The following is a 17,848-nucleotide window of genomic DNA, read 5'->3' on the forward strand; positions in this document are numbered from 1 at the left end:
GCGCAGTACGGAACATTACTGAGCGCGGTGCCAGCGGTCGAGCGCTGTACGGGGGCGCAAATAGAAATACGCTACCCGGACGACCCACGCACCGAGTCAGAACGAAACTACCGTTCACTGCAACAACTTCAGACGAAATCGCGGTCGCTATCTATGCGATCATGGATGGCCACTACGCAGCTCTTTAGCCACGCGGCCGACATGCGTATTGAGTCAAAACGAGACTAAACGAAACCGCTGCGAAAGAAACCGCGGCAGCTATCGACGCGATGATGGGTGGCGACTATGAAATCCCGCGGCCAACGCGTTGTTATGCGCGGCGGTAAACGCAATAAAGGCACAAATCACAAATAGGCACGAATCGTTCCATCTTTGCTGTCATTCACGTACGATTGCCGCTGCTGACTATGGCCATGCGGACTCCGCCGCTTCGTTTCGGTTGTGCGCTAGCGCCGTTTCTGCTATTCTGCGTCGCACATTTCAGGCTCTTTAATGCAAAAACATATAGCCTTCGAAATTTACGATTGATGTATGGCAGCCATGACGTGAAGGATAACCTCCGAGATGTGCACCGACCGTCCGTGGCTTTTGGCTGCCTATTCGGGACTGCTGAATAATTCGAAAATATTGAATCCATGAATTCGAATCGAAGCGAATAACGAACATAGAATTATTCAATGAAATATTCGACAATACCCTATATTCGCCCATCCCTACAGTAATTTTCCATGATAGAGGCACAAATTCCCTGAGTTTTCCCTGAGTTTTTCCAGAATATTCAAAATCCCTGAGAATTCCCTGTTTTCCCGGTTTTCCCGGTTGGTAGACACCCTGTAAACGCCCAAATAAAGTACGAAGTGTAGCCTGAACTGGCTTTGTGAGACGGGCTGTACAGCCCAATGACAGCTAACTTAATGCGCAAAGCTGCGACTTGTACAATCCAGCCAATTTCATCGCTCGCCACTAGGTCACAGCACGGTGCATTCAAAACTCGAGCACATCAGGCCCAGCCGTTGGGAAGTAAAACCTAATTTTATTTATTTTATTTATTTATACAATACTGCAGGCGTGGCCCAAGCAGGAGCGGCATCCAAATGATAACAAAAGATAATAACATTAGCGGACATAAATGAACAGAATACCAAACCAGTCCATCAGTTGCGAGAACAAAGCACGGAAAAGAAACACTCGCTCATGTAATGAAGGAATTCTCCAAACAAATAAAGTGAAGAATATATTTACAAATGAATCGTCAATACAGTTTAAGCGAAGTAAATATAACGTAAAAATCAACTTGGGTAATCAATTCATAAGAGAGAAATGATGTCAATAATTCAGATGGTCAATGGAATCAATACTGGTTAGTAGTGACTGAGGTAAATTGTTCCAATCCGTAATGGTGCGTGGGAAAAAAAGAAGATTTAAAGTAAGTTCTGGCATTATAGGGAGTTAACGAGTTAGCGTGACGATGTCGTGTTTGGCGTGCCACCATTGGCATTACATAAAGCTCTGAAGTGAGGGAAATGAGGCTATTTTTAAGAAGAAAAAAGAAATTTTAACCGCTGGATTTTTCTTCTCATTTCCAGTGTTTGGATACAACATTGTTTTATTAGTGCTGTCGGGGAATCAGTTATGCGGTACTTTGAGAAAACAAATCTGATTGCTTTACGCTCAATTCTTTCTAGTGCATCAATGTTAGTTTTGTGTAAGGTCTGGTCAACACTCAAGTTTTGGTCTTATTAGTGATGTGTAGGCTAAAAGTTTAGTTTCAGTGGGAGCTTGTTTTAGTTTATGACGTAGAAGGCAAACTTTACGAAAGGCTGAGTCACATGAGTTAGTAATGCGAGTGTTCCAATTTAGGCTATCAGTTATTGTGATGCCAAGATATTTGTATTCCCTCACCTCGGTTAGCGGCTCAGATCCTAGGGCATAAGGAAAACATAGACTGTTTATTTTTTAGTTTTTTTCACGTACACTGACTTGTTAGCATTTAGTTCCATATTCCAGCGACTGCACCAAGAAAGAAGAATATGAAGGGTTATCTGATCACCGTGGCTGGTTACTTCACCAAACACCACACAATCATCAGCGGATAATTTTATTTCAACGGGTTCAACACTGGTAATGTCAATAATATATATTAAAAACAACAAAGGCCCTAGAATTCTACACTGAGGGACAGCTGAGGTAACTGGGAGTTGACGAGAATGGAAAGTGTCAATACTTACAAGGTGTTTTCGGTTCGTGAGGTACGCTGAAACCCAATTAATAATGAAACAAGGAAGGTTAATTAATCGAAGTTTTTCAATCAATTTCGAGTGCGCAACAAGGTCCACTGCTTTATTGAAGTCTAAAAATACTACATCTACCTGGCCGGATTTGTCTAAAATATTCGCGAAAGAATGGGTAACTGATGTTCATTGGGTGACAATGTTTTGAAAAACCTTTTCGAAAACCATGCTGCAAAGGTGAAGGAACATTGTTATCATTTAAGAATTTAGTAATGAAGTTAGCTATGATGTGTTCTAGCATCTTGCAGCACGATGACGTTAGCGGTATTGGGCGATCAGTGTTAGGTCACCCTTCTTCGGCACTGGCACTACACGTGCAGTCAGTAGGAAGGGTTGGGATAATGATGCACGAAAAATAATAGCAAGAAACATGGCCATCGTTTCTGCACATCGACGCAAAAAAACGTTCGGTGTACTGTCGGAACATGGGGTAGATTTGTTTTTCAAATTAAGGAGCATGGAAACTACGCCCGATACAGATACAAGCTCCGAGATTGCACCGGACAATGGAGAAGTAGAAAGTGCAGGGTCATTTTTATGGGTATGGAAGTATGCGTTGAAATGCTACGCAATACTTTGCTTTTCTACAATAAGAATGCCACCATCCACTGTTTGTTCCACTGGTTTGTTTCTTTACCGAGGAATGCCAAAAATATTTGTGGCGCTTTGCGAATAAAATTGGGCAAGCTATGATTAAAGTACCGCCGTTTAGCATGCCCAATAGGCGAGCTCAACGTAGCTTGCACGTTTTGGATTTTTGTTCTGGGAGCGTTCTTTCATCTCCAGCATTTTCTTTTCAAGTGAATTGACTTCTCGCGTCACCCAAGGATTAACTTTCGCAGTTTTCTTCGTTTTGCTTGGTACAGAAAATGAATTTTATTTTACTATGCTTTAATTTTGTTTAAATTTAACATCTGACAGATCCCTAATGATGCAAGTGATCCGAGTTGAAGCAGTCAATTCACAGCAATGTGGCCAGCCAGTGACAAAACGCCATTCTGTGGACATCTTTGCTAGACCGATTCTGTAGACATAAACTGCACGATTGTTCAGCCGCACCTTGTGAACACCTGTAACATGTGTATATGGGCACGTCAAGGCTTTGTCAAGGCAGCGCCCACGAGTATGCTAATTACTGAAACACATTATGCAAATCTTTAGGGATGTGCAAATATTCAAAACTTTCGAATATTGAATTGAATAGTGTCCTGTTCCATCCAGCCTTTGGACTGAATAGTCATTATGCAAAAATATGAATATATTTCTAATAATTTTCTAATATTGTTACGCGAACGAAGGATTAAGTACAGGAGACTATTTACAAGTATATTTACAAATGATAGATGCAGCGCTGGCCAGATCAGCCGATAGCTTGAGAGCCCAGAGCAGTTCGTCTTCTTCGTCTAGGCGCCCGCGAGCCTCGTTCAAACAACCAAATACCACACGCGTGTAGCATAATCCCCCGGCGGCAGAAGCGACATCCCGGAGCGTCTAAATGTCATCACTGGGAGGGTGATACTGCTTCAGTCGTGTAACGTGCACGATATCACTGGACTGGGAAGCAGATGGGGCGTCAGGGGCGATCTCGTAGGTGACGGGAGTCACGGCACGAATCACTCGGTAGGGGCCTGTGTAACGAGACAGCAGTTTTTCTGACAGGCCGACCTGACGCGACGGAGACCATAGGAGCACCAAAGAACCAGGTGGGAAGTGCAGGTCGCGCTGTCGCTGGTCGTACAAACGCCGTTGACTCTCTTGGGAGTGCAGAAGGCGGCCACGGGCAATTTCCCTTGCGTGGGCAGCATGGGTGACGGCGTCAAGTGCATATTCACTGGTGGGTGCTGCGTGAACAGGGAGGCTTGTGTCGAGGGGCAGTGCTGGTTCTCGGCCGAACAGAAGGAAAAATGGCGAATAACCGGCTGTGTCGTGGCGCGAGGAATTATACGCAAAGGTGACAAACGGTAGAGCGAGGTCCCAGTCACTGTGGTCGGAAGACACATACTTCGCGAGCATGTCTGTGAGAGTGCGATTAAGACGCTCCGTGAGGCCATTCGTTTGCGGATGGTATGACGTGGATAGCTTGTGCCTCGTGGCACAGGACTGCAGGATGTCCGCAATAACTTTCGACAGGAATGTCCGGCCACGGTCTGTGAGAAGTTGTCGTGGAGCTCCATGTAATAAAATCACGTCGCGTAGAAGAAAATCGGCAACATCTGTGGCGCAGCTTGTAGGGAGCGCTCGGGTGATGGCGTAGCGCGTGGCGTAATCTGTGGCCACAGCGATCCACCTGTTCCCAGAGGTAGAAAGAGGAAAAGGACCAAGTAAATCTAAACCAACCCGAAAGAATGGTTCCGCGGGAATGTCAATTGGTTGAAGATACCCAGCAGGGAGCGTCGACGGTGTCTTGCGTCGCTGGCATTTCTCACACGCAGCTACGTATCTTCGAACGGAGCGAGCAAGGCCTGGCCAAAAGAAGCGTCGGCGGATCCGGTCGTAGGTACGTGACACACCGAGGCGACCGGCAGTGGGGAGGTCGTGAAGTTCGTGGAGAACAGCCGAGGGAAGGTGTTTAGGGATCACAAGGAGTAATGCTGGGCCGTCGGGGTGAACGTTGTGGCGGTAGAGTACTCCATCTTGAAGTGTGAATAAGCGAAGGGAGCTGTCGGCAAGTGACGATTCCAGGCGGTCAATGATGACACGCAAGGACGGGTCACGGCGCTGCTCGTCGGCGACATGGACCAGTGGAAAAACAGAGAGAACGCAGGCGTCGGTGTCAGTATCAGACGTAGAGGTCGGGTCTTGGACTGGGTAGCGAGAGAGGCAATCGGCGTCCTGGTGTTGGCGTCCCGACTTGTACGTCACTGTGTAGGGATATTCTTGTAGTCGGAGAGCCCAACGACCGAGCCTACCAGTAGGATCCTTGAGCGACGAAAGCCAACACAGCGCATGATGGTCTGTGATTACTGAGAAGGGCTTGCCATACAAATATGGGCGAAACTTTGAAACAGCCCAGACCAGAGCAAGACATTCGCGCTCGGTAATCGAATAGTTGCACTCTGCAGTTGTCAGGAGTCGGCTAGCGTAGGCTATAACGCGGTCGTGTCCGTGTTGTCGTTGCGCTAAGACTGCGCCGATCCCATAACCACTGGCATCGGTTCGGACCTCTGTAGGTGCGGACGGGTCAAAGTGGGCCAAGATCGGTGGATTGGTCAGAATCGTGATAAGGCGTGAAAATGCGGCAGCCTGAGGGGAACCCCACGTAAAAGGCACGTCTTTCTTCATAAGTTCAGTGAGTGGTCGAGCGATTGCTGTGAAATCTTTCACAAACCGTCTGAAATAAGAGCAGAGCCCCACAAAACTGCGGACGTCTTTGACAGACTGAGGTACAGGAAAAGCTGTTACTGCTCGAACCTTCTCCGGGTCGGGTTGTACTCCGGAAGCATCGACGAGATGGCCGAGCACTGTAATCTGTCGGCGCCCGAAGTGGCACTTCGATGAGTTTAATTGGAGCCCAGCCTTGCGGAAGACGTCAAGTATAGCTGCGACGCGCTCAAGGTGCGTCTCAAACGTAGGAGAAAACACAAGGACGTCGTCGAGGTAACAAAGACAAGTTGACCATTTGAAACCTTGAAGCAGAGAGTCCATCATCCGTTCGAACGTGGCGGGGGCATTGCATAAACCAAACGGCATAACCTTAAATTGGTAGAGGCCATCTGGAGTGACGAAAGCGGTCTTTTCTTGGTCTTGCTCATCAACGGAAATCTGCCAATAACCAGATCGAAGGTCAATGGACGAAAAGTATTTGGCACCGTGAAGACAATCAAGAGTGTCGTCAATTCGTGGTAACGGGTAAACGTCCTTTTTAGTGATTCGGTTTAGGTGGCGGTAATCAACACAGAAACGCCACGTGCCATCTTTCTTTTTGACGAGCACCTCCGGCGACGCCCAAGGGCTCGACGAGGGCTCAACAATGCCTTTGGCGAGCATCTTGTTGACTTCCTGCTGAATAACTTGCCGCTCTGCCGTGGACACGCGATACGGTCGGCGATGAATGGGAACAGCATCACCAGTGTTTATCCGATGCTTAACAAGGGACGTCTGACCAAGTGGGCGATTGTCAGTGTCAAATATGTCGCGATAGGAGAGCAAAAGGCGATATAGGGGGGCTGCTTGGCCAGGGGCGAGGTCCGGAGCGACCATGGGACGTAATGGGCCGTCGAGGTTCAAGGCATCCTGCGGGTAATCAGGAGGATCTGGAGACGCGTCGGCTGCAAAAGCAGTGACGTGGTCGTCTGTCACTGACCGGAGCGTGGCCACCGCTATGCCTTCAGGTAACACTTGCTTCGTCAAGCCAAAATTGACAACGGGGAGACACATCCGATTAGCGGCAAGAGTAACGACGGAGTGTGGCACAGAGATGTCGCGCGCCAGGAGGACATCACGAATAGGGGCAACGACATAGTCGCCATCAGGCATGGTTGCCGTTGAGGCCAATTCGACGAAGGTTAGGGCTTTTGAAGGTAACCGAACAAACGCTGTAGCGCATAGGGTGTGCGGTTGTTCGGGGCGAACGTCGGAAACAAGAGGAAGCTCGAGGCACAGCGTACCGGTGGAACAGTCGATGAGGGCAGAATGCGTCGTCAGAAAGTCGAGCCCGAAGATTAGGTCATGAGGGCAACTGGTCAGCACGGAGAACAGGACGGGAACTTGGCGGCCAGCAATTCCTACGCGAGCAGTGCACATACCACAGACGGCAACAGTGGCGCCATTGGCGACGCGTACGGCTCGAGTGACGGCACGCGTAAGAACTTTTTTGAGGCGACGGCATAGGTTAGCGCTCATTATAGACACTTGGGCTCCAGTATCAATCAACGCCGTCAACGGGACACCATCTACATCTACTTCAATTAGGTTCGTGTTCGTGAGGAGCGTCAACGGAGGATTTGGACAGGACGAACGTGATGCAGCACTACCTCCAAGAGCTGCATGGCCTAGTTTTCCGTCCGGGAGGGTCCATAATGGGTCGGCGACGAATAGCGACGTGGCTGGGGCGACGGGGACCGACGGCGCTGAGGTGACGGCGAGCGAGTGGGACGACTGTCATCGACGGATACGTGAGAGCTCAAAGGCATACGGCGAGGCGAGTAGCAGCGAGGGTCGGCATATGAGCGAGGAGACGGCGAAAAGTAGCTCGAATATGGCGATGACCAGGAGGTGCGGCAGTGGCGAGCGACGTGGCCAATGCGGTGGCAACGAAAGCAAATGGGCTTGTCGTCCGGAGTTCTCCATTCTGTAGGGTTGCGGTATCTGGAATACAGATCGCTGCGAGGCGCAGCTGTCGGCAGCAGTCGGGCGTCAGGTCGGGAGATGGAGCAGGCAGCAGGAAAACCGAGGTTGGCAAACTCTTGCCGCACAACCTCCTGAATGAGGGAGATCACTGGGGCTGGTTGGTCAATGGTGGGGTCAAGTGGGCGCGGATGGAACGTGGCAGGACTGGCAGCCTCGATCTCACGGCGAACAATACGCGTGACGGTCTCATTGGAGGGGGGCGAAGCGGTAAGGGCGACGCAGGACGACGTCGCAGCTGTGTTAGGGAGCCGGGAGAATTGTGGAATGATGCGGCGGCTTTTGGTGAGCTCAAAGCGGCGGCATTCCTTGACAATGATGTCGATGGTAGACACATTGTTGAAGATCAACAAGTTGAACGCATCGTCCGCGATCCCTTTGAGAACGTGGCCAACCTTGTCAACTTCGACCATGTTCTCGTCGACTTTCCAGCAAAGAGCTAGCACGTCTTGTATGTACGAGACATACGATTCAGTGGAAGACTGCACTCGAGTAGCAAGCTCTTTCCTTGCAGCCTGCTGCCGACCGGTCGGATTTCCAAAGATGTCGCGGAGCTTCTCCTTGAAAGCGTCCCAGCTAGAGATCTCCTCCTCGTGTGTCCGGAACCAGACACGAGGTGTTCCGCCCAAGTAGAAGAGGACATTAGCTAGCATTATGGTAGGGTCCCAGTGGTTGTTGCAGCTAACAAGCTCATACATGCGTAGCCAGTCATCAACGTCGACGTTATCTTGGCCGGAGAAGATGCCAGGATCGCGGGGAGTGGCTACCGTGACGTACGTTGTGGTTGGAGTTGCAGTAGCAGCAGCAGACGAGGTGTCACCGGGAGCCATGGCGGAAAGCTGGACGGTGCGGCCGCTGCGGAGCTCCGTGGCGAGGACGGGGAACGGCACGCTCCACCAAAATGTTACGCGAACGAAGGATTAAGTACAGGAGACTATTTACAAGTATATTTACAAATGATAGATGCAGCGCTGGCCAGATCAGCCGATAGCTCGAGAGCCCAGAGCAGTTCGTCTTCTTCGTCTAGGCGCCCGCGCGCCTCGTTCACACAACCAAATACCACACGCGTGTAGCAATATTTCAAAATGTCAACTGTGTGCAATCGAACATAAAATTGCAGCAAAAGTGCAATAAATTTGATTTCTGCAGGCATAGTGCAGGCATTTTTTTGTTTTTTGTGATTTTATTGCAGCTGTACCTTTTTTTGTAAATTTGTCAATTGTTCAAGCACATTAGTATTGTATCAACAGTTTTTCCAATCTTGGTCTGTAATATGACCCTCCCCTCTATAATTTGTGAACCTAGAGGGTATAATAAATCAATAAACTTAAGTAGTGGCTGCATCACTCAGGGAGCCAGACTTTTTACCAGCTATGCAGCAATCATTTGCACTCACCGTAGAGCGCTGTGTGCGCAAACAAACAGACTGGTTATTGGTTCCTAATTAGTGCTTTTAATAATGATGATGTGTGGTGTTTTATGGCGCAAGGGCCAGTTATGGCCAAAGAGCGAGCGCCATGTCAGTGTTTGTGAGTGTGCAGTGGAGCGATGAATTCTGAGAAGTAGATGAAGCGTGGCTGTAAAGGGGCCTAAAAATAATCGCTGTAAAGTGCGTAAAATATAAAGGTACTAAAATCATGGAAATGACTAATGAGGTGTACTATGAAGGGAAGAATGCGTTGAGAAAGAATGACACGACATTTAAAATATTTAAGATGCAGTAATTGGTAAGAAGCACTACTGCCTATACAGAGCCCTTGAATCACAAGGGCCTGGAGGCATGTGCTATAAAAACTACCATCACAGCGGCATCCTCTGGAGAGAGGATGCGCTACGAACTCATTGGGCTAATAACATGAAGGACCACATCGTTCAAGAAATCGACGACTGCTTTGTCGTTAAAAAGCGGTTCTTCACCAAGAAACATGATGGGATGAAGAGGCAGATGATATCGGTATGCTTGAGGAAAATGTTTCTTTCTCTCTGTTTCAGCTTCCCGACACTCCACGAGGACGTGGAGGACAGTCAGCCTCTCACCACATCTACCACAGGTTGGTGGTTCATCACCAGTAAGCAAAAAATTGTGGGTGCCATATGTATGTCCTATTCTTAGGCGACAGAACAGGACATCAGCTCGTCGTGTTTTCGTTATGGGGGGCCAGAAGCCTAACTGTGGTTTTATCAAGTGAAGCTTATTATTTCTTTCCGCGTCCCATAAGCGTAGCCAGTGGCTTCGCAGTTTCTTTCGCAGGAAAGGCTTCAAATCTGTTGCGGGAACAGCAGCTGTAGGGAGATGTAACGCCTGAGATGTAACTGATGTGGCCATTTGGTCTGCTCGAACATTACCCTCAATGCCTCTGTGGCCCGGCACCCAGCATATAGTCACATGCTGGTTAGAGATATATGCTTTACACAGGACGGAATAGAGCTCATTAAGTACAGGGTTTTTGTGTTTACAGAGTGACTTCAATGCTTTCACGACACTTTGGGAGTCTGTAAATATGATAGTTTTTTGAAGTTTTGATCTCATTATATACTTTACAGCCGATAATAGTGCATAGGCCTCAGCCGTAAAGATACTTGTCTCCGGGTGCAGTACACCGGATTCCGAAAAGGATGGACCGATGGCTGCATAAGATACCCCGGCATGTGACTTGGAAGCGTCTGTGTAAAACTCTGTACACGAGTATTTAGATTGGAGTTCTCGGAAATGCATTTTAATGTGTGCCTCTGGCGCGTGTTTCGTAACTTCTATAAATGATATGTGACAATCTATGAGCTGCCTCTGCCACGGAGGTAACAGTTCCGCTGGCGCCATAGGACGATGATCAAGCAGCGGAACACCCATTTCCTCACTAAGATTCCTCACACGCAAAAAGAACTGCTTTCTCGCTGCAGGTCGATTCTGGAAGAGTGTGGCAGCAGTCACATCGTTTATTGTTGAATAAGACGGATGTTCAATATTTGCTTGTACTTTCAGAAAATATGTAAAACTGCTGTATGACCGCTGCAGATGAAGCGACCACTTATTCGACACTACGTAGAGGCTCTGGATTGGACTTGTCCTGAAAGCACCAGTCGCGAGACGGATGCCCAAGTGGTGAACGGGGTCTAGGATTTTTAATGCACTTGGCGTTGCGGAATTATAAATTATAGACCCGTAATCAAGGCGTGAAAGGACAAGACTGTTATACAAGTTTAAGAGACACTTTCGATCACTGCCCCATGTTGTGCGCAATAGAAGCTTTAGGAGGTTCATTGTCTTCAGGCACTTTGTCCTCAAGTACTTAAGATGAGGGATAAACGTCAGCTTGGAATCTAAAATGATTCCTAGAAACTTATGCTCGCTCCTCACAGAGAGCGTATCTCCTTTTATTTCAATAGTTGGGTCTGGCGTTACACCTCTCTTGTTTGTAAAGAGTACGCAAGTACTCTTCTGTGAATTAACTTTGAAACCATTTTCATCTGCCCATTTAGACAATCTGTTTATTCCCAGCTGTATTTGTCGTTCACAGATGGCAATATTACATGACTTAAAGGCTATCTGCACATCATCGACATAAACGGAATAAAACATAGTGCGTGGGATGGCTGTATGCAGGCCGTTCATTTTTACAATAAATAGCGTGCAACTAAGCACACCCCCTTGCAGCACACCGGTCTCTTGGGTGAAGGGCCTAGAAAGAGCGTTACCCACTCTTACACGAAATGTGCGGTTAGACAGATAACTTTCGATTGTGTTTAGCATGTTGCCACGGACACCCATTGCCGAAAGATCTCGAAGAATTCCGTAGCGCCATGTCGTATCGTAAGCCTTTTCTAGGTCCAGAAATATTGAGAGGCAAAACTGCTTATGTATAAAAGCATCTCTAATATAAGATTCAATGCGAACAAGGTGATCTGTTGTGCACACACCTTCTCTGAAACCGCACTGTAAGGGATCGAGTATTTTGTTGCTTTCAAGAAAATGGATGAGGCGCCGGTTAATCATTTTCTCGAAGAGCTTGCATATACAACTTGTCAGAGCTATAGGCCTATAGCTACTGGCCGAAGAAGGTTCCTTGCCATCTTTGAGGATAGGAATTACGATTGCTTCTTTCCATGCAGTCGGAATGTAGCCGGCAGAGAACATGGTGTTAAAGAGTGACAATAGTGTTTTGTGGGTTTCAGGGTGTAAGTGTTTTATCATTTTATATAGTATTCTGTCACTTCCTGGAGCAGAATCGTTACAACAATTCAGTGAAGCCTGAAACTCCGCCATGCTAAATGGACGATTGTATGCTGCATTGGCTGTGTCTTTCCGACTCAGCGGCTGTCGCTCTGCTTGTCGCTGGTATTTTACAAATGTGTCTGTGTAATGGGATGTACTGGAAATATGCTCGAAATGTGCTCCTAGACAATTAGCCTGGTCCTCAAGAGTGTCTCCTTGTGTGTTTACTAAAGGTAGAGGATGAGTTTCGCGGCCTTTTATTTTGTTTACCCTGTTCCAGGCTTTGCGTTCGTCTGTATAAGAATTGATGTTGCTTATGTATTTTTCCCAACTTTCCCGTTTAGCACGTCGGCGTGTTCTTCTACCTTGTGACTTAATCGCCTTGAAGTTAATTAGGTTTTCTGCGGTTGGGGAGTTACGAAGGAGATTCCAGGCCTTGTTTTGCTTTTTCCGGGCTTCCCTACACTCCTCATTCCACCATGGAATACGTCGTTTCGATGGCGACCCATTTGTTTGGGGTATACATACTGATGCAGCATCAATAATAAACGCTGTAAAATATGCTACTGCATCGTCAATACCAAGTGCACAGACATCGTCCCAGGGCAAATGTGTTGCTTCACGAAACCGCATCCAGTCGGCTGAGTCGACTTTCCATCTAGGAACATGTGTAGAGCACTCAGCTTGTTTTGTAAGGCTTAGTATGATGGGGAAGTGATCACTTCTATAAGGGTTATTAATAGCATCCCACTTCAGATATGGCACAATTGTACTGGACGCTATGCTTATGTCTATGGAAGAAAATGTTTTGTGTGTAGAGCTGTAGAATGTTGGTTCTTTTTTGTTAAGCAAGCAGGCATTTGAAGAGAGTAGAAAGTTTTCTATTAGTCGTCCTCTCGCGTCACAGCGAGAGTCGCCCCACAGTGTACTATGTGCGTTTAGATCACCAACGACTATGTAAGGGTGATGGAGTTCATCAATAAAGCTTTGAAATGTTGTTCTAGACAGTTGATAAGTTGGGGGGGTGTATATAGACGCGATGGTGACTAGTTTATTGAATAGCACTGCTTGGACAGCAACTGCTTCAAGAGGGGTTTGGAGTTGCAATTTCCGACATGCAACACCTCTGTCAGCTATTATAGCTACACCACCTGAGGCTGTAACAGCCTCGTCCCGGTCTTTCCGGAAAATAACGTATTGCTGGAGAAAGTTTGTTTGTGTAGGTTTAAGATGTGTCTCCTGAACACACAGCACCTTTGGATTGTATTGGTGTAAAAGTTCTTTAATGTCATCGAGGTTGTGCATTAGGCCTCTCACGTTCCAGTGTAATATTTGTGTATCCATATTGTTTGTGTTTTTGGGCTGTGTGTCAAGAGACGAGTCTAGTTGGCTTATGGAGCCTTTCCAGGCCCCGTAATCCGGAGTTTGTCTTTCTTGGAGCGGTCGCGAGAATCGCGTCGCTCCGGAGGCGCTGGATGCGCCGCCTGGCTTGGGGTTGTGTCCATCGACTCCAGAGAGCCGCTGGACTTCCGCTCAAGCGAGCGGGGTGTTTTTGGGGTGGGCCTTGACTCAAAAAGCTGGGCCTTGGAGGCCACCAACCCAGAGGTCGATGGGCCCTCCTTCAGAGACGGCGCAGCAGCGCTGGCTGCTGTCGCCTGGGGGGCTTGTGGCACAGCCACGGTCACACTCTTTGTGGACCGGGCCGATGCCGGAGTCTGCTGCAGCGTTGCCCCCTTTCGCGCTGCACCAGCATACCCTGCGGTATGCAGGAAGGAAACGCGTTTCCGCGCTTCTTGAAATGAGATATTCTCTTTCACTTTCAAGGTAATGATATCTTTTTCCTTCTTCCACGTAGGGCATGATTGGGAATATGAGGCATGCTCACCGTCGCAGTTTGCGCAGTGGAGCGTGTAAGTGCAGTTGTCGGAAGCGTGTTCTTGTTTGCCACATTTTGCGCAAGTAAGCCGGCCGCGGCAGCTTTGCGAGCCATGGCCAAATCTCTGACATTTGAAACATCTGCGTGGATTTGGAATGTATGGTCTTACTCGTGTCTTTGTGTAACCAGTTTCGAGAGAGTCGGGCAGTACACTCATCGCAAAGGTGAGAATGATATGTTTTGTACGGATTTCTTTGTTGTCACGTTTGATCATTATTCTTTGCACTTTGATGACATCCTGTTCCTTCCATCCTTCAACTAGTTCTTCTTCGCTCAGATTCATTAGATCATCATCGGATACCACACCTCTGCATGTGTTCATTGAGCGATGTGGGGTTACCGTGATTTCAACATCACCAAAAGCAAGGAGATTTGAAATCTTTACATGTTGTAGTTTGTTGCGTACTTCAAGCAGTAGGTCGCCGCTAGCCATTTTAGTGATTTTGTATCCGGGACCCAGCACGTCTGTGAGAACTTTTGCAACGGTGAAAGGTGAAAGGGTTCTTTCTGACTGTCTTTTCGGCGCATTTGCTATGCATAACATGGTAGCGTGGGAAGGATTCCTTGCGTTGGACAAAAAATTGAGTTTCTTCGGTGCGTCCTCTTTTCGAAAGAGGGCGATCAGGTAGTCGGGGAAAGGTACTTAAAGCCATAAATACTTTTTGTTTTCGGCAGCTACGCCAGCCGCCCACCACCGAGCCCAACAAGGGGACGCTACGACACCCGAAGGAGACGCAGACGCCAGCTGTACGTAGCTACTATAACCTAATATAAATATCCTAGGTTGGATGGAATACACCAGGTTAACCCTTGCTGCCTGCGAAGTCGGAAATGAGAGGAAGAGAGGAGAAGACAGGAGAGATGGAAAGAGAGAGAGAAAGACGAAGGATGGAGAGAGAGAGACAGGAAAAGGCAACTACCAATTTCCCCCGGGTGGAGTGCTTTTAATAATCAACGCTTCATAAAGCACAATGTAATGATGAAAACTTGCTAACGTTATGAATACTAGGATGTGAAGATCATTCTTTAATTATCGTGAAAATAGCTGTTCATTATTCAAAAAGGTTTCAATTCAGTCTCAAAAATTACTATATTTGCACACCCCAACAAATCTTGTGACATAATGAAACTCTCAAGATGTGTTCCCTTTCTTTGAATTATAGCTTCCTTTCAGCATATGCTTGGCCCAATTTTCAGTGTTTAGTTGCTTTTCCCATTTTTCATCATACTACTATTGTAATCTTAAAAATTTTGTTGAGGCTTGAGTACTATACTCTCCTTGCTTAAATGCATGTGCTGTTATCGGGCCTCATTTGCACACACTGCTGCACAAGCTCTTTACAGAGCTGCAGCGAGTAACAATAAATAAATAGAATGCCACATTACACGAGGAACTGAATTACCGACCACTGAACTGTTCCAGTTATTGCACACATCAAATTAAAACAGAAGCACTGAATTCCTATCTGAGATCTGGAATATTTGCACACCTACAAATGAGACAGTTGAAGCAAACGACACTGCAGCTTGTATGCAATGCAATTACTGTGACATTGCATCGGAAAATAATGGGCTGCCTGTTATGCAAGAATAAGACCAGGTGGAACAGCAATGGGAGCACAATCACGTGCGGTTACACAATACAGAGTGACAGAAAAACAGCAGAGCCAACCAAGCATGGGGCCTGCCTATTTAAGCTTGTAGCTAGTACCAATGGGAGCAAACCTCGAGCAGTCGCCGCTCATAGTTGATGATGGTGTCGGCCAGAACAGAGTTGGCCAAGGTGGGTGGGCCGTCTCGCAGGTGGCTGGAAACACGCTCGATCAGCTCCCTGTAGCTTCCCAGCACCTGCGCAACAGGGGGAAAGGGTGGGCTGCGAGAGCAAACTGGCCGTGCCCCTCCCAAGTGAACCACCAAAAGATGTTCTACGAATGGCCCAGCTAGGCTTTTTCGTGGATATTTATTTATTTCATAATACCCCTAAAGGCCCCCGAAGGGGTATTACATAGGGGGTACGGATACATGAAAAAAATGCGAGCTTTGCGCGTTACCGAAAAAAAAGAAAAAAAAAAGTATACATAAGTACGACGACTAGCAACATACACAAATAAAACAGTATACGAAATAGATTACTCGAGTAAAAATCACAGAGAAAATACAAAACTGTCCAAAAAACAAATTAAGGGCATAAATAGATACAATGTACAAGAAGCAATACGAGGTCTTGCTGGAAACTGCGTCAGTTGTCATCTTAACAAATTAATAAGACATGAATACACTTATACAATGTACACGCAGAACGGTAAAACAAATGATCAAAACAATATATACACTGAACAACGTATGAAGAAACGCTAATGATGGATATTTACACGAAACCATTGCGTAAAAGTTCCTGAAAGGTTGTGAAATTGGTTTGACTAGCAATGTGTGATGGCAGGTTATTCCATGCAACTATTGTTCGGGGAACGAAGGAGTTAGCATAGTGAGCTGAGCGACAACTTATGCGTTTTATCTTGAAGATATGGTCTGTGCGTGGAAAGAAGGCTGTCGCTGGTTCGAAGATATGGTGAAGGTGCGGATGATGATAAAGTTTGTGCAGCAGCGAAAGGCAGGCAATTCTGCGGCGATAGGATAAGTCGTCAAGCTGAGCGCGAGCTTTTAGTGCTGAAATGCTAGTATAGGGTGAATAATCAGAAAAAATGAAACGGACCGCGCGGTTTTGCAGTGATTCGATTTCTTGGATGATATAGGTTTGACAAGGATCCCAGATGGCTGATGCATATTCGATTTTTGGGCGTATTAATGTGATGTATGCTAGTCTGCGTAGTTTAGCTGGAGCATGCTTAAGGTTGCGTTTGAGGAGGCCTAATGAGCGGTTAGCTGATGCCAACGTCAGGCAGATGTGATGATGCCACGTTAGATCAGACTGTAAGTGAACCCCAAGATACTTATATGAGGTTGTAAGTTCAATTATGTTGTTATTTATTACGTACGATGTTGGAATACGGTGACCGCGCCTAGTAAATGATAATAACTTCGTTTTAGCTGTATTAAGAGTCATCAACCATGTTGAACACCATGTGTTAATAGCGTTAAGATCGGTGTGAAGAACATGTTTGTCATTGTCACATGAAATTAATCGATATATTACGCAGTCATCGGCGAAAAGTCTGATGTGGGAAGACACACAGTTAGGCAAGTCGTTAATATATATTAAGAAGAGTAAAGGGCCAAAAACGCTGCCCTGCGGAACACCGGAGGTTACTTTGGTAGAAGGGGAATTACTGTTGTTAACAGATGTGTATTGTACTCTGGATGAGAGGAAATCCTTAATCCATCCAATAACGGTTGGGTGTATGTTAAGGTTCATTAGCTTCAGTACTAGTCTATGGTGAGGAACGCGATCGAAAGCTTTATTATCATTCAAAGCTTTATATCATTAGAACATTTGGTCGTACCTAGCATGCCTGGACGTAATCTGAATTCCACTTGAAATTTTTGTTTATGGCACCCTGTGGCTTCTAATGTGTCACCGTACGAGTAGCGTTCCAGTGCCTTACTACGATGCACGGGCCTCCAAACAAGACCAAATACTTGCCAATGTTGCGCACTTTCTGCTACAGATGGCGCGGGTCTATCTGTTGCTCTGGCTTGGTTTTAGGAGAGTGCAAGCAAGCAGACTAACTTGTAAAACGCATTGTAAAGGTTCTTTTCATGCATTCTCCTTTTAAAAAGCCACTTGTGGACTGTTTGTTCTGCGACTGACATGGGCACTCATTAATGGGCACCACAAAACATTAGCAAAGCAGTCGCTAAATTCAGCACTTGGTAGCACATTAGATTGCACCCTAATAAACACAACTGCGAAATCAAGCTAGAAGCACTAATTCAAACTAGCCAAATACCTAGGCGAGCTCATTAATTTGTTACACAAATTTTTACGCATATCGGCGTAGCACGCAGATGGGGACAGCATCACTCGTTTGACTTCGTGATGCTACATGACGATAAATAGAAAGCACTTGCTCCGAATGCTTGTATGATGGCGTTTATTTCCAAGGA

General features: G+C 46.8%; 2 protein-coding genes across 3 annotated transcripts in view; one reads left to right on the forward strand and one right to left on the reverse strand.

Moving 5' to 3' along the window:
- The window catches only part of LOC125944183 (uncharacterized), a 321,505-nt gene that overhangs the window by 256,483 nt on the left and 47,174 nt on the right, over positions 1 to 17,848 (forward strand). The gene's annotated exons all lie outside the window — the stretch shown is intronic.
- LOC119444262 (endothelin-converting enzyme 2-like) overlaps positions 2,196 to 17,848 on the reverse strand; it is a 146,863-nt gene continuing 131,210 nt past the window's right edge. For both annotated transcript variants that reach the window (XM_049664509.1, XM_037708686.2), the window contains exons 3-4: positions 15,509 to 15,631; positions 2,196 to 2,254 (exon numbers count right to left, since the gene is read on the reverse strand). In XM_049664509.1, the coding sequence (XP_049520466.1) occupies positions 2,225 to 2,254; positions 15,509 to 15,631 (153 nt within the window). In that variant the 3' untranslated portion in view covers positions 2,196 to 2,224. The remainder of the gene's footprint in view (positions 2,255 to 15,508; positions 15,632 to 17,848) is intronic.

This window comes from Dermacentor silvarum, chromosome 3 (assembly GCF_013339745.2).
Source record: "Dermacentor silvarum isolate Dsil-2018 chromosome 3, BIME_Dsil_1.4, whole genome shotgun sequence".
In the NCBI taxonomy this organism is placed as follows: Eukaryota; Metazoa; Arthropoda; class Arachnida; order Ixodida; family Ixodidae; genus Dermacentor; species Dermacentor silvarum.